The sequence below is a fragment of the Leptonychotes weddellii genome, chromosome 3 (genome assembly GCF_054177405.1).
Source record: "Leptonychotes weddellii isolate Sample4059 chromosome 3, ASM5417740v2, whole genome shotgun sequence".
In the NCBI taxonomy this organism is placed as follows: Eukaryota; Metazoa; Chordata; class Mammalia; order Carnivora; family Phocidae; genus Leptonychotes; species Leptonychotes weddellii.
Window position 1 is genome coordinate 277,347 of NC_138371.1, and position 15,823 is coordinate 293,169.

Below are 15,823 nucleotides of genomic sequence, written 5' to 3' on the forward strand. Positions count from 1 at the left end.
AACACAATTAACACTGTTTACAAGGTAAGATTTTTTTCCCCCAATAGGAAATTGAAAATTTGATGGCTAGGTTAAAAAAAGAAAGGGAAAGAAAAAGAGAACAAGTGTGGCTTGACTATGGGGGCCTGGATCAGCTGAGCCGTCTTAGCTGACCGTAGGTTAAGAAGAGCCCACAGAGGAAGGAGCCGCTGATGCAGCCCCTGGACTCCCAGGACGCACCCTCCCACGGCGGTCAGCGCTGAGCAGGCCTTTGCAGGATGTCTATGTGCAACTGGAGGCCCACAGCTTTGCAAAGGCCAGACCAGAGGGCTCCCTAGAGGGGGGATCACAGCAGCAAGTGGGCCACTGAGCCTGGGTAAGAGGGTGTGGGAGCCCTTCCAGCATCTCCAGGCCACGGAGGGCCTGCGCTCTAGCAGCTGCTTTCAGATGCCTCCACACCACAAGCCCCAGCACACACACGCTTCACTGCAGGCAGAACTTAGTGGCCCTTTATGGAACCGTCGGCCTCTCCACACACAACCAACACAAAGATACCCGAAGATCGTACTGATGGTTATCATGCGCAACAGCCTCTGATAGTTTCAGTCTGTTCTATTTCTATGTCCTGAAATGAGGACCACAGACACCTCACAGTGCAGCACGTCCAGACCTGCCGCAGGTCCACGCCCGAGGCAGGGAGACAGCTCCACAGAGAGGAGCCAGTGTTTCCCTGAAGGTTCTATGGGGATGACCTTAGGGTCAACATCAGAGGTGGCATGTGACCAGGCGCCCAGGGCGGGGGCAGGGTAGAGGGCTCTGCGACAGTGAGGACAGAGACAAGGAAACAACCGTTCCACTCCACGGAGTGAGAGGTGGGACCAGAAGATATGCAAGGTTCCTCTTCCAAGTCCAAGACCTTATGCATGACAACAAAAATTTACCAGCACGTGTAAAATCAAGCCCCACCAAGTCATAGCACACCCCCGCCCTCCCTACCTGGAACACGAGGACACCCATGTGGGAGACAGCCAGGTTAATTCTGGCCCCCTCCCTGTCAGAAGCTCTGTGAAATCTGAGGCCATACATTTCCAACTTTCGGGCAATTTCAAGCACCTGGAAATCCGACTCGGCAGGCGTCCGGCCCCTATAATAAAGGACGGCATGATCACAGCACTGAAAACAACTTCATTTCTCAAAAAGCCAAAACATACAACAAAATTGATTAGGAAAACAAAACACAATAAAACAAACCAACACAAGGGGCTTTGTTTCAGAGTAGACTGCTCACTGTAAGTTTATTTACCCACTAGAAATGCAGCATACCGCACACACAGACCAAAGAAATTGTCTGCTTCCTTTTATCCTATAATCCATTTCCTGATGGGCAGAATGTTTTCTTTGTATTCACTAGATGCTCAGCCTTATACTTCGTCCTAAATACTGACACAGTCACATGCAAACGTTACACACAGAGACAAATATTAAATGCAGGAAACACCAAAGATAACATCAGTATCTCATTCAACTCATTTCAATACTTTAATAGAAAAAAACCTTTTATAATACACAATTCTAACCATTAGAATATACTTTTTTAAGGATAAAATTATGAAACTGAGTGACAAGAAATTTCTCAAGTTCACAGTCCTGTCATGCTCCCAGGGAAGAGCCCATGACCCATGTCACACGGACCAGCCTCCAGGAGGGTACTGCTCAGACAGGGCACAGCTGGGCCAAGGGGAGAGGGTCCTAGTCAGAGCATCCCCACTCAAGGCCTGAGCCTTATACGTGGGGCCCTCCATGAACAACCTTTCCTCTTACTTCCAAGTGCCTGACAGCTTTCGGATCTTTTTTTTTTTTTAAGATTTTTTATCTGGGGGCGCCTGGGTGGCTCAGATGGTTAAGCGTCTGCCTTCGGCTCAGGTCATGATCCCAGGGTCCTGGGATCGAGTCCCACATCGGGCTCCCTGCTCCTTGGGAGCCTGCTTCTCTCTCTCTCTCTCTGCTTTCATGAATAAATAAATAAAATCTTTAAAAAAAAAAAAAAGATTTTTTATCTGAGAGAGAGCACGAGTGGGCAGTGGGGAGGAGCAGAGGGAAAGAGAATCTTAAGCAGACTCCCGGCTGAGCAAGCGCTGAGATCACTGCCCGAACCAATACCAAGAGTCCAATGCTTACCCAAATGTACCACCCAGGGTCCCCTGAGCTTTTGGATCTTTAAGGAACAACACAACTGTCTGGGTTATGCCATTCCCATGGTTTCTATTCTTGGACTAAAATTTCCATTCTTGGAGTTTGATATGGACACTCGACTATCAGCTTATATTTAATAAATCATCATCAAGAGAAACACCGTGTGACAACCGTTTTCTAAGGTGTCCTAATGGGGAAGATTTGCTTATTACTTTTTAATTTTTTTTTTTTTTTAATTTTTAGTAGGCTCCATGTCCTATGTGGGGCTTGACCTTATGACCCTGAGTTTAAGAGTTGCATGCTCTATTGACTGAGCCAGCCAGGCACCTCAAGATTTGCTCATTCTTAATGCTTCCAGTGACCACTGCTGCAGCTTCGGAGCGGGGTGCCAGGCAGAGGCTGGGGGCGTTCTGAGGTGTAGCTAGAATCAGGGAGGCTAAGGGAGAGTCTGGTGAGGACTCAGAAGGAAAGAGCGGAGAAAGCCTTTCTTCTCAGAAAAGCTCTAAGCCTTTGTGAACAGAATTGGGTAGATATGAGGATGGTAAAGGCTATTCTGGTGCGGTCTCAGAAGAAGTGAGGAATACGTTATTGGAAATAGGAGATAAGGGGCGCCTGGGTGGCTCAGATGGTTAAGCGTCTGCCTTCGGCTCAGGTCATGATCCCGGGGTCCTGGGATGGAGCCCCGCATCGGGCTCCCTGCTCAGCGGAGAGTCTGCTTCTCCCTCTGACCCTCCCCCCTCTCATGCTCTCTCTCTCACTCGCTCAAATAAATAAAAATCTTAAAAAAAAAAAAAACAAAAAACAGGAAACAGGAGATAGGTGATCCTTTTTGTAAAGTGGCACAAAATTTGGCTGAATTATATTTATGTCCTGAAGTGTTTTGTGGAGGGCAGAACTTGCCAACAACGGGACTGGATTCTTGGCTGAAGAGATCTCTAAGCCAAGTCGGGAAGGTGCGGCTGATAGGAAAGTGCAAGAGAGAAGTGCCTGAGAGATGGAAGTGTGAAACAAAGAGGAAACAGAATTTTAAGATTAGGAAAATGTTCAGCCTATGCATACTGCAGAAAATGAGGACACTAAGGGTGTGGCTAAATGGCTGAGGAGATCAGTATGGACAGAAATCAGGCAGTGGGAGAAGGACCCCAAAGGCAATCAGGTCAGGGCTGCCCTCCCATCACAGGCCGGAGTGGAAGGTGGAGGGGGTTGGGGGCCCCAAGGCCTCCACGGGGTTTCCAAGGCCAAGGCTGCCTGGAGGGCAGAGCACTGAGCCAAAGAGGATTATTCCTGAGCCTTAAGGTCTAACGTCATTTGCCCTGCTAGGTTTTAGGCTTGTCTGAGACCTGTTATCCTTCCCTTTGTTCCAATTTCTCCCTTTAGAGGGGAGTGGCAATCCTATGCTGTCGCCCAGCATAGTATTCTGTTTTCACAGGCTCACAGCTGGAGGAGACTTGGCCTCAAGCAGAACCATAGCTGGAATCCCAGCCAGACCTCATCAAGATGAGATTCAGGAGAGGCTGTGGGCTTGGGAGGGTTTTGGAGTCGGTGCTGGAGCAGTGGGAACGTTCAGGCTGTTGGGATGGAATGAATATATTGTGCATGTGAGGAGAACATGAATTGTGGGGGGTGGAATGTTACAGGGTGAATGTCGGTGTCCTCCAAAATTCCTAGGCTGCAGCCGAACCCCCAGTGTGATGGTATTTGGAGGGGGTCTTTGGGAGAGGGCCGTGTAGAGGACTAATGAATATTAGTGCCTTCAAAGCAGAGGCTCCAGGGAGCCCCCAGCCCCTTCCGCCCTGAGAGGACAGAGCAAGAGATGCCATCTATGAAATCGGAAGCAGGTCCCCCGCACGCTGAATCCACCAGTGCCTCCAGAACTGTGAGAAACCAAGGCCTGTGGGCTACAAGCCGCCCAGCCTGGGGTGCTCGGTTACAGCAGCCACGAAGGACTGAGAGAGCAGCTTTCAAATCTTTTCCTTCAATCTCAAAGGTCCAAAAGAACTGTGATAAAAGTAAAAAACCATTCCTTCAATATCTTATTCAGTGATTACTGAAGTGTGTTTCCAGTGGGCCCAAGAAGATACTATACACTAGGCAAGAAATTTATCTTGGTTAGGGGTGCCTGGGTGGCTCAGTCGGTGAAGCGTCTGCCTTCAGCTCAGATCCTGATCCCAGGGTCCTGGGATCGAGTCCCACATTGGGCTCCTGGCTCAGCGGGGAGCCTGCTTCTCCCTCTGACCCTCTCCCCTCTCATGCTGTCTCTCTCTCTCTCTCTCAAATAAATAAATAAATAAAATCTTTAAAAAAAAAAAAAAAAAGAAAAGCGGTACAAGAAGTATCCGATGACTATGGAAGATAAAGTCAGCACATGAGAACCATGAGAGCCGACCGGCTGGCTCTGTCGATGGAGCATGTGACTCTTGACCTCGCGGTTGTGAGTTTGAGCCCCACATTGTGTGTAGAGATCACTTAAAAATAAAAATCTTTAGGGAAAAAAAAAAGAACCAGCTCAGGGATGGAGGCACTCCTGTGGAAAGAGCCCAGGTTTAGTCCTCTATGAAGCACATAACCCGATTTCTCCTCTGACTTTCATGAGTTTTATATATATATATTTATCAATCAATCAGAGAGAGAGAGAGAGAGAGCACAAGCAGGGGGAGCGGCAGGCAGAGGGAGAAGCAGGCTCCCCACGGAGCAAGGAGCCCGATGCGGGACTCGATCCCAGGACTCTGGGATCGTGACCTTAGCCGAAGGCTTAACCAGCTGAGCCACCCAGGCGCCCCTTTCATGAGTTTTTAAAGCAGCCACCTTAAGACACACACCTAACATGCGCACATACACATTCCGTGTGGGCACATGAGCACACGTGTGCACAGACGCCCTCACTGGGGCACCTTTGTTCGCTCCCAGGTGGCGCTCAGAGTGAGGGCTCACAGACCTGCACCATTCCCTCACCTCGCTTCCAGCGTGAGCCTGGCCTTCACCCTGAGCCTCACCTCACAGACACGCCTGCATCCAGACTCGCCAGGCCTGGTGCTGACCCCCAGCCCGAGGCGCTGTGCCCTTTCCTGACACACTGTCCCTTGGTGTCTGAGGCTCTCTTCTTGCTCGCTCCCGGTCCCTGTTCTCATGGCCTCTGTGGTGCCCCTTTCTCACTCACCCTCCCACGGCCAGTCTTTACTCTCTTCTCCATCTGTCCCTACCCTCTCCGCCCTAGGAGACCTGCACGCACAGCCTGTTTGCTCGCATGCTGATGACTATCTACCTGTGCCCCCCCCCCTCCAGGCACAAATCCCCACAGGTCGTCATCTCCTGTGGGACGGGCACGGGACTCCGGCTGGCACTGGGAGATGGCCCCCATGTGCTGGACTCTGACACTAAGAGGTGCCCCAACCCATGACACCCACGACCGGGCTGGTGCCCTCACTTGGTCTTGCCATGACAGTAGGGTCACACGCAGCCTCCTGTCAGCAGCAGGAACGGCTGCTCACCCCACTGCTTAAACCAGAATTTCAGGTGGAGCTGTGGGTGGCAGGCTGGGCTCCCCTGACCCACCTCCTACCCTCCCAGCCTGCTGCCTCTGCCTGGACGCCCCTCACCAACCCCACGTGGCCAATTCCTCAAAGATGCCTGCCGGCCGGAGCAGCCCAGCCACTCACCCTTCTTCTCTCATCAGAGGAGACTCTGTCCTGTAGCCCACACACCACGACGCTACACGCACTGGGTGTAGCCAACTGCCCCCAAGCCGGGCACACAAAGGCACTCCCTACGTACTTGTGAGTGGCCAAACGCATGAGAAGCACGCAGTCTCGCAGGGCGAATGTCAAGTCCTCCAGGGCGAGAATCTTGGTCTGTGCTGCTCAAGCTACCCCCTCCCCCAGTGTGGACAGCGGGGACTGACAGATCGCTGGCACCCAAACGTTTGATGAAAAGCTGAGAGGGATCCCAGTGGAGCTTTCCTCATGAGGGTTATCAGACCAAAATGAACTCGCACATCAACAGGTCCCTTCTCAAGGGCGAGCCCAAGCCATCAGGCCCCTGTCCTGTCCACTTTCCCTTTGGTGCGTTCAAGATCACAACCACCTCCCTCCCCAGTTCCCCGGCCCCGGCCCTCCCTCCTCACGGCCCCTTCCTGCACCTCTCTTCACCCCAAAAAAGCACACCGGCATTGAGTCCTGGAGAAACCCAAATGAACTCGCTCACAGAACAGGGCTGCCAGTAGGTCTGCAATGCTCCATCCGCCAGCTCGACCCCACCTTGTAGGACAGCCCACAGACGTCTCGCACACTGCTTGGCTAAGAACGCTCACACACAGCTGCCCCTGATGCCCTGCCCTCTGGTCACTCCGGTCAGGGCACGGACCTCCTTTCTAGCCTCCCCCCAGCAGTGGGACTGTGCCCCCAGGCAGTCCGCAGTTGTGACTCTGGTCGGTCTTGCAGAAGCCTCGGCGGCAGCTTCCGTTACATAAACACACTAGTTCGTCGTATGTGGTGACAGGGGGCCAGTGGTCAGCTCTGATGGACTCACGTGTGCTTCCGGTGGAATTCTAAAATCTTTTCAAGAGAATGCTCCTGACTGGGCAGGTACTCATTGGCTTTGAGGTGCTCTCGGTCCAGGGTTTCATCATAATCTCCTATTTCAGCTGAAATGAGACAGTAACAGTATTCTTCAAATAAAGAAAAATACAAGCATTCGTACATGCAAATGCATGAATTAAAAGTAGAAAAAAATTATCCTAAATCTGTAGTAAAAGCATATATCCCTCAAATAAACAGGATTTTGTATCTTATTTTTCCACATATCTTAAGCTATTAAAGGCAAATATAAAGCCAGGTAAAGAAGCTTCATTCTGAGTTCTGAAGAACAAAGATGCTGGTGAGTGACTCCAGGGAGGCCACCAGTTTATCCTGAGCGGTTTGTTGTGTCTTAAACCACGCTTTATTCGTCTGCAGTCTCAAGACTGTTGTAGCCAGGAATAGGTATCTTATTTTATTTGTTTCAGGATAACGTATTTGAAATCATTTTTTCCCTCAGGGCCTCTCAAATTCTTGAGGAACAATGTCTCTCTCTAATTTCATGAATCTTGAGGCAACTCATGTTTCAAGAGTCATAGTTAAAGCCCAATAACCTTAAACGATACACTTCTTTTTTGTTTTGAGACAGCCTCAAATTCACAGAAAGTTGCACGCGGTGCCCCACTTTAGGGACCAGGACACTCGCACCCACAAGCGCAGCGCCCGCCTCACAGCAGGACAGGACTCTGCCCCACTGCCGCGTCTGCGCTTCCGCAGCGGCTGCGTGTCCTCTGCAGTCAGACAGCCCAGCTCAGAGGCACCCCTGCGGGGTAGGCAGCACGCTCGGGAAAGCGACAGTCCCAGAGGTGACTGTGACTGCACTCGAGCCCTCGAGCCCTCGAGCAAGTGGCTCTGGGGCACGACCGTTCACACTGGAAAGCCATCCGTCTCTCTGAGAGGACTGCAGATCCAATAAATAATCAGTCCCACCGACAACGTACATTAACAAGAGCCGACAAGGCCCCTAGTGCAGGATGGCAAATCTACGATGAAACTTTCTTTCTGTAGGTGCGTATGTGTGGGGGGAGGGGGGACAAGGAAACCACAAATTAACCTGCATACGTTCTTAGTTGCTACGATTCCTAAAACTTTCTACATTATACTTGCTGTGCTCAAACTTTCAGACACATTAGTTCTGTGCCAGGGGGACTCTAGTCCAGCAGCAGCGTGTTTCCCTTTCCTGGTCAGCTGGGGGCTTCGCAAGGCCCGGGCAAGGCATGCCCTGCTTTCAGAACCTCTTCCCACGCTATAATTCTTCCTGTTCTTCTGCGCCATCCCTTGCTCTGTGTGACATACTGAGAAATGTGTTCTTTTTTCTCAGGGTTTGATACCTAACTCATCACCAGGGGGGCTGTGACATGCACACCAGGGAGGTCTCTTTCCAGGGGTGCTGAGGGTCAGGGCTACCATTTGGCTCCCAGACTGAAGGCATTTATGGGAAAATGCGAGAAGGCACAAAGGAGAGACATTCCCAAAAAACGTGTGTGGCTGCCGATCTTGGCCTTAAGCCTTTCTTTCTGGGTGGAGACTGTTTGCCTCAAGGATCTCCACCTTGTAGATGTTAATCTTCAGCTTATCAGAGAAAATGGGCCTCTGTTCATCATCACGCTCGTTAACCTTGAAGGCACATCAGGTGCTGGTGGTCAGGAGTGTTGCACACCTCTGACCGTGTGCACCTCTGCCCAGGGCGGGGAGATACTAACACTGTAGAAGGTGGGATGCCAAAAGGGCGGCCGTGGTATCCGTGCAGGGCAGGCGCTCCTCCAGGAGGTCCCTCTTAAGTTGCAAGGCAAACAGGTATCTAGAAGGGAGTTCAAAACACCACAGACATCAACTCCAAAGGCTCTCGAGCATACCACCCCCCATGTCTCCATCGCAGGAGAGCACAGAGCCCTAGGAAACAGCAGTGACCAGGGACATCAGAGCAGATGGTGAGCAAAGGCCAAGTGACCAAAGGAGGCCCTTTGCTGGTGGCAGCTCAGTGGACAGGGTCACGTGCAGTAGTCCACACACACAGGAGCACTCAGACGCTGGCCTTCCAGACACACCACACCTTTAAGGGAAGCTCACAAATTCATATTACTTCTGTTACACACACAAAACTGCACTCAACAATTCTGCTGTGAAAGAGCAGAAATATCCAATTAAGATATAGATTAAAATGCGGCTCTGAGAGTTACAGGCAGATTGAGGATACTTGGTCCTGGCTAGGATCTGAGAAACAGGCACTCCTGAACGGTAAGAAAGGCAATATGAATGTATTCATATATTCATTTATTCCATCAACAAATAATTACTGAGTAAGTATTGCATTCCAGGTACTATTTCTGGAGTTGGAAGTACGATGCAAGACAAACTCTCTCCTTGTGGGAATTTATACTCTAGAGTGAGCTTACAATTGAAATGTGCCTACCCTTGAACTTAGCAATTTGGCTTTTATGAAGCTTTCCTGGAGAAATATTTTCCAGAGTTTACAAAGCTATGTGGGCAAGGCTGTTTACTTGCAGCAATACAGCAGAGAAATAGCCTAAGTATGCACGGACAGGAAGAGTTCAATAAAGTAGATTATAGCACACACATTGCTGCAAAACATCCACGGCACGCTACGACATGTGGGTAAAAAACAAAACAGGAGACAACCACCTACAGGACTAAGGGTATAGTGATACTGCTCTGTAAAATAATTTCTTTAAAGACCTGGGTCCACTTGTATATTGCTATGAATTCATCTGGAAGACACACCTCAAGTGGTACTTCTGGACACAATGCAGTGGGCAGACAGTGAAGAGGTACATTCACTTTTTACATAGCTTTATTTTGAAGTTTCTCTTCTTTTATCATAAACAGTACATTTTTCTTATAAACAAACAAAAAAGGAACTTCTGCATAAACATGGCTTGGACCCAGGACCCAGAATTAGGTAATACTTCCTATTCCTTGTTATCTTCCAAGTATATATATTTAAAAGTTATTCCCTCAAAAAGGACTTTTGGTAAACATCAGGTACGTGATACACTATGAAGATGAGTTCTGTGTTTACTCTTAAAAACACTTTTTCCTGTCGTTGGGGTTCAGTCTTGTTACCCATCAAATGAGGGGCTAGACTAATGGGATACCAACATTTCCCTACGGCTGACAGTCTGTGATTTTGTGATGCTACAAGGCTCTACAAAAACCTTCCGAAGAGAGGTTCATAAGATGCCTATGGTTCAGGTAGGAATCCATTTTTAGTCAGAAGGACTGTTAATACTAGTTCCCTTTTATCTTACATCTGATCTTGAGTTTTGAGTTGGTACATAAAACACAAGGAAAAAAATTTCCATAACCTGTTGCCCAGATGAAACAACTGTAAACATTTCTTTCAGTTACTTCTGCCAAGAAAGAAATTACCTAAAATATTTCTGCTCCATATATTCATAAAGACTCTCCAACTCAGTACTTCTCACAAATCTGTGCTCAGCTGGAGACTAGCACTTTCACAATACACTAACACATACTCCCCCCTTTTTGTCCCCAAATTTCACCATAAACCCTTTTCTAAGCTCTACTGGCATTTGTGTTTGTGCAGGAGTTAACTGCTTTTTTTTTTTTTAAAGATTTTTATTTATTTATTTGAGACAGAGAGAATGAGAGAGACAGAGAGCACATGAGAGGGGGGAGGGTCAGAGGGAGAAGCAGGCTCCCTGCCGAGCAGGGAGCCTGATGCGGGACTCGATCCCGGGACTCCAGGATCATGACCTGAGCCGAAGGCAGTCGCTTAACCAACTGAGCCACCCAGGCGCCCTTAACTGCTTCTTTTAATACTACACGTTGATCACACCTTCTATGTGTGTTGCAGCTTCATTCATTCTAGGAATACATATATCCCAGAGCACCTCATGAGCCAGGTGCTGCGGGAGACACAGGTGAATTCTAGACCCTGCTGACAACAGCTGTGCTTCAACAGGGGCTCTTTACCTTGTATATTCTTCCTGCAACTGACCCGGATCAGGTGGGAAAAATTTCACTGCTAGACGAAGCAATGCGTTTTTTGGCCCTGTGAGAAGAAACATTTTATTTATTAAAAAACTTTTTTTTTAAGGATTTTATTTGTTTGACACAGAGAGAGAGAGAGCACAAGCAGGGGGAGCGGCAGGCAGAGGGAGAGGGAGAAGACTTCCTGCTGAGCAGGGAGCCCGATGTGGGGCTCGATCCCAGGACCCCGGGATCATGGCCTGAGCCGAAGGCAGACGCTCAACCGACGGAGCCACCCAGGCATCCCTGAAAAGAAACATTTCAAACTTGACAAGTAAAGTCAATCTCACTATTTTTTCAAATCTTTATATACTTTAGTGAAAGAAAAACGTCAGCACTCACTGTACTGAACCAGAACAACCTGATTACTGGAAAGAAAAAGCACAAGGTGTTGGCTCATCTGAGCATCTCCGCTTCACTGAAATTTTTACAACACAGCTGTGTAATTTTCACCAAGCAGGAAAGAGGAGGTGTTGTCCTACAGGGCCACGATGACCTAAATGGCCTTAGGCCACCAGTGACTAACAGGGCTACTAGCAACCATCCTTCTCTCTCACATGGGATCAGACTGCAGGTGAATCTGGACCCCTGGATGGCACCCTGTAACCAAGAGGCATTACTATGTGCCCCAATTTTTTAAAATTTAATGGAGACGAACAAAAATTATGTTTATAATTACAAAACAGTATAAACTGTTTTATTAAACATGTAATTAAATTGTGTCAACTATACTCAAAAATAATACCACAAAAAATAAAGTTTTAAAAATTGTTAAAAAAAATTAAGAAGCTAATTAAAGGAAGAACCTCAATGCCTTTTTATAACTTGGGGGGAGAAACTGCATACTTATTTTTGCATATTGGCCAACAATTAAGTGACATATCCAAGAGCATATCCTGTTACCACTGCGTTTGAGAACCAGTAAGTGTTCGCAGCTGCCGCAGGCTGAGACTAAGCAGCAAAACAATCTCCAAGTTCACGCGCCGCTGGCAATCACCTCACTGCTCCCCAGGGTGGGGACAATGAACATCTGGACACACCTCCAATTTGAACAGTCAAGAACAAAAGCATCTTAAATGAACAGAATTCTAAAGAGTTTAAAAAAAGGACTTACTTCGTACTTGCCTAACGATGGGCTTCATAGGTTCCAGCCAAATCTAAAGAGGATTTAAGAAGAGAGATCAAATCCATTCAATGATTTCTCTATTTAATAACTGCTACAAAATACAGAACTGTTTATAACTAGGAGAGATATTTAAGGTGGGGCCCGTTTTGGCCTCTGCTCACACACCAGTCAAATCCTGACAAAACACCTGGGAGAGGCACAGGAACACCAGCTTCGAGAAGTGTGGGAGGGTGATGAGATGCCACACAGGCCCGGACCCCTCCATTAGGTCACATGCACACTGTTGTTGCTAGGCACAGCACGGGTACCAAGAATTATTTTGGGGGGGCGGCTGTTAAGGCCAAACAAATCTTTGGTACAAGATGCACCTGTAAACAACTAAGAGACAAGAGTGCCCCTGCATGAGTAATGCTGACACACTTATCGAATAGGCTGATTTTGGTTTCTTTCTTTCTTTTTTAAGTAGACTCCACCCCCAGCATGGAGCCCAATGTAGGGCTTGAACTCACAACCATGAGATCAAGACCTGAGCTAAATCAAGAGTCGGACACTTAACGGACTGAGCTACCCAGGCGCCCCTAATTTTGGTTTAAAACAGTTCCACCTATAAATATTAAGTTCCACACTTTTAAAGGTTCATCGATCAAGTAACATGAGGGATAACCAATGAATTTCGTAAAAGTTTGCTCAAAACGATTATCATGCAGATGTCCTAGCGGTTGTTTCTGGATTTCCTTGGCACATGTACTGGTGAGGAGAACAAATTTAGGGAGGGTGGGAACTCAGCTTAGCTACAAGGCCAGTGCGGTCCATGTCTCCACGGTGCAGCTCTAGGAACAGCAATGTGATGAAGCATGGTGCCATATCACTGCAGCGGGGCCTCAAAGGCTCTCTGTGGCCACGTGCATGGTCAGCTCTCAAGAGCTTGCAAGAATAAGGCAAGGACACGTACCCAGTAGGACCGGGGATGCTGAAACTCCAGCCCAAAGTAGTCACACTCCGTCAGGTTCAAGCGCCTCCACACCTGGGTCAGCAACGTCTGGCCATCGCGCTTAGGCTGTGAAGGGCAGGGAGGGGAACACAGGAGGATTACGTGCCTTCCCACAACATGGGTTCATGTAACAGCGTGGCATGACCCGGCCTCCTGCATGTTAAACTCCATCCTACTGAATTGCTGGCTTCACTCTGCCTTCTATAAGGCTTACAAACCATCACAAAGCAAATAAAGAGCCCAAGGCTCTTTGTGCTCAGGAACTGACACTAACATAAAGCTAGACAATTCCTTCAGTCTTATATTCTCAGTTGTGTCCTTAGCCATTTTTTCTTTGTCACTTGAGGCATTTTCGGAATGCAGAACCCATTTTCAGCCTCAGTAAACATTTTATCAAACAATTTGATATTTGCTAAAAAGGTGGGTCTCATACTCCATGTTTGCATAAGATCCAAGTGAATACGTTATTATTTGCTAGCAACACTAGCAAGAAGAGCATGGACTGTTCAAACATGAGGTGGGCAATCGGCTCTCCATTTAGAAGAAAAATGGAGTTAGATCCCTGGTCCGCACTGCTCAAAAAAATAAACTCCAGTGGACTAAAGAATAGAATAAAACAGAGACTATTTCTCCAATCTTGGGGTAAGTAAAGTCTTCCTAAGTATAGCATAAAGACAGATGTGATTAAATAAAGACAAAAAAACTTCTGAGAGAAACAGTGAACAAAGTTAAAATTTAGAATCATACTGAAACAAATTATAATTTATCTTTCGTATTGCTCTTATGAATTGGATGAAGAAATATAAATGGCTTTTAGGCATAGAAAAAGGTACTCAAGCCCTCCAATAAGGAAGTAAATGAAAACAGCGAGGTACCATTTTTCACTTCGGAGGCCTGGGAGAACGACGTGGTGTGGCTGTCACACGCCACCGGGGGAACCCCGATCCATCCTATCTTCTGGGAGCATTTGAAACACCTCCAAAATTTAAAATGTACACATACGTCTTTGCTCCAGAGATTCCACTTCTACAACTTTCTCCTGCAGATATCTCACACAACTGCACAGAGATAAATATGCAAGGACAAATCCCATGACGAACTGATGACATAAACATTACATCCATAGTTGAAACCATGCAACTCCTATCAACTCTGTATGTGCTACCGTGGAATAAAGTCCAAGCCTGACGTTCAGTCAAGAAGGAAAGAAGGTTCCCCTTCTCTCCAGTATCTGTAATAGAATTCCATTTCGTAAGACACTCACACTGCATTTGCCATTTAGTACTGAATGGGGGTGGTGGGTGGGACAAGCACTTTCACTTCTACCTTATTTACTAACTTCTGTAATGCCTAAATTTTTCATCAATGGGCATCTGTCATTTTTTAAAAGATTTTGAGAGAGAGAGACAGAGACAGCAACAGAGATTTCGAGAGAGAGCACGAGAGGGGAGGAGAGGGAGAAGCAGACTCCTCCTCCTGAGCAGGGAGCCCGACACGGGACTTGATCCCAGGACCCCGGGATCATGACCTGAGCCGAAGGCAGACGCTTCACCGACTGAGTCACCCAGGCGCCCCTGGCATCTGTCATTTTTGCAGTGAGAAGATTATGTATGTATGTGGGAAGAAAGGCAAATCTCCATTGTTCCAAAGGATATCATGTTCCTTTAAGTTGAACCAGGAGACTTTCCTGCTGTGTACCCAAGATGTGTTTACGCTCCTAAAACGAGAATTCTTACGTGAAGATACAAATATCTGCACTGTGTTGTGACAAAGAAGCGCGCAGCGAATCACAGCACAATGCGCACCTCACGGGAATGGAAAGGTGGGCTGCAAAGGGGTCCTACACTGACAACACATCTCACAGGGAACAGAAGGGCAAGTCTTCTGGATGTAAGTACTGTAACGTCACCTCTTACCAGGATCATGGTGGGGGCTCACTGTGGGGTGGGGGTGCTGGAAGAGGCACGCTGGGGCTAGCGTGCCCACTGTGCCCTCGGAGAGAAGCACAGGGCTATTTGGACAGATGTGCAGTCAAATCCCCTCAGTGGTGAACTGGTCAGAGATCACGGAAATCATGGAGTCCACTGCAACTCCTCTAACACTAAACACTCGTCCCCAGGAAGCTCTCCCACAGCCATGTCCCCTCCCCCAGACTGGAGGGGTGCGCGGGTGGGGGGCACCACAGGAGGGAACACCCTCACAGTGTGGTGTGCACTGCCCCACACGACCTGGCCTCCCCCATCCAGTGGCGACCTGGATACCCAGTTGCTCCCTCACAGGGACACACCCTCTCCCCCTCTGTCAGTCTCCAGCAGACCCTCTGAGAACCTGAGGAGCTCATTACCTCAAAGGTAAGGTCCCCTTAATTTCAGTCAGCTCCACTTAACTGCCACATCCCTTGGTACTTATCCCTAGCACCATGCTTAGGGCGTTGTTGTTCACCCATCTATTTGGGTGCATTCCTACTACTAGATGGTCAGAGACTGTGTCATCCATCCTCGAGTCTCCAGGACCACCACATGGGTAGGTGTGCCATGGACAGGCCCCAAACATCCACAACCGCTCTGCTGCACTCAAGCCCTCCCCTCTCCTTTTTCAACCGCATGGTCACCCTGTGTGGTGTAATGGTAGGACTAACAGCCCTATGCAAGCCCTCTACCCACAGTTGGTACAGCCTGGGCTTGGTCCAGGAGGCCTGCCCAACTGACTAAGGGATGCTAACGTGTATCAAGTGTATGGACACACAGGGACACATTCACGATGCACCAGCGTCCAAACCAGAACAGGGTTTTTAAAACTGGGCATAAAAATACATTTAATTACGCATTTCTGTTTTAATATACACACATACACACACAGGTATCCATACACACATACACATATGTATGTGTGTTTAACTCCTGGATTGGAGTAAATTTTACTGAAGTAAAAAAGCTTTCCCAAGTCTAT

At 48.1% G+C, this 15,823-nt stretch overlaps 1 protein-coding gene across 1 annotated transcript in view; it reads right to left on the reverse strand.

Annotated features, from left to right (window-relative positions):
* The window catches only part of FARP2 (FERM, ARH/RhoGEF and pleckstrin domain protein 2), a 108,463-nt gene that overhangs the window by 46,865 nt on the left and 45,775 nt on the right, over positions 1–15,823 (reverse strand). Inside the window, exons 3-8 of the mRNA XM_081815280.1 lie at positions 12,836–12,940; positions 11,872–11,914; positions 10,701–10,779; positions 8,447–8,544; positions 6,697–6,811; positions 976–1,123 (exon numbers count right to left, since the gene is read on the reverse strand). Coding sequence (XP_081671406.1) covers positions 976–1,123; positions 6,697–6,811; positions 8,447–8,544; positions 10,701–10,779; positions 11,872–11,914; positions 12,836–12,940 — 588 coding nt within the window. The remainder of the gene's footprint in view (positions 1–975; positions 1,124–6,696; positions 6,812–8,446; positions 8,545–10,700; positions 10,780–11,871; positions 11,915–12,835; positions 12,941–15,823) is intronic.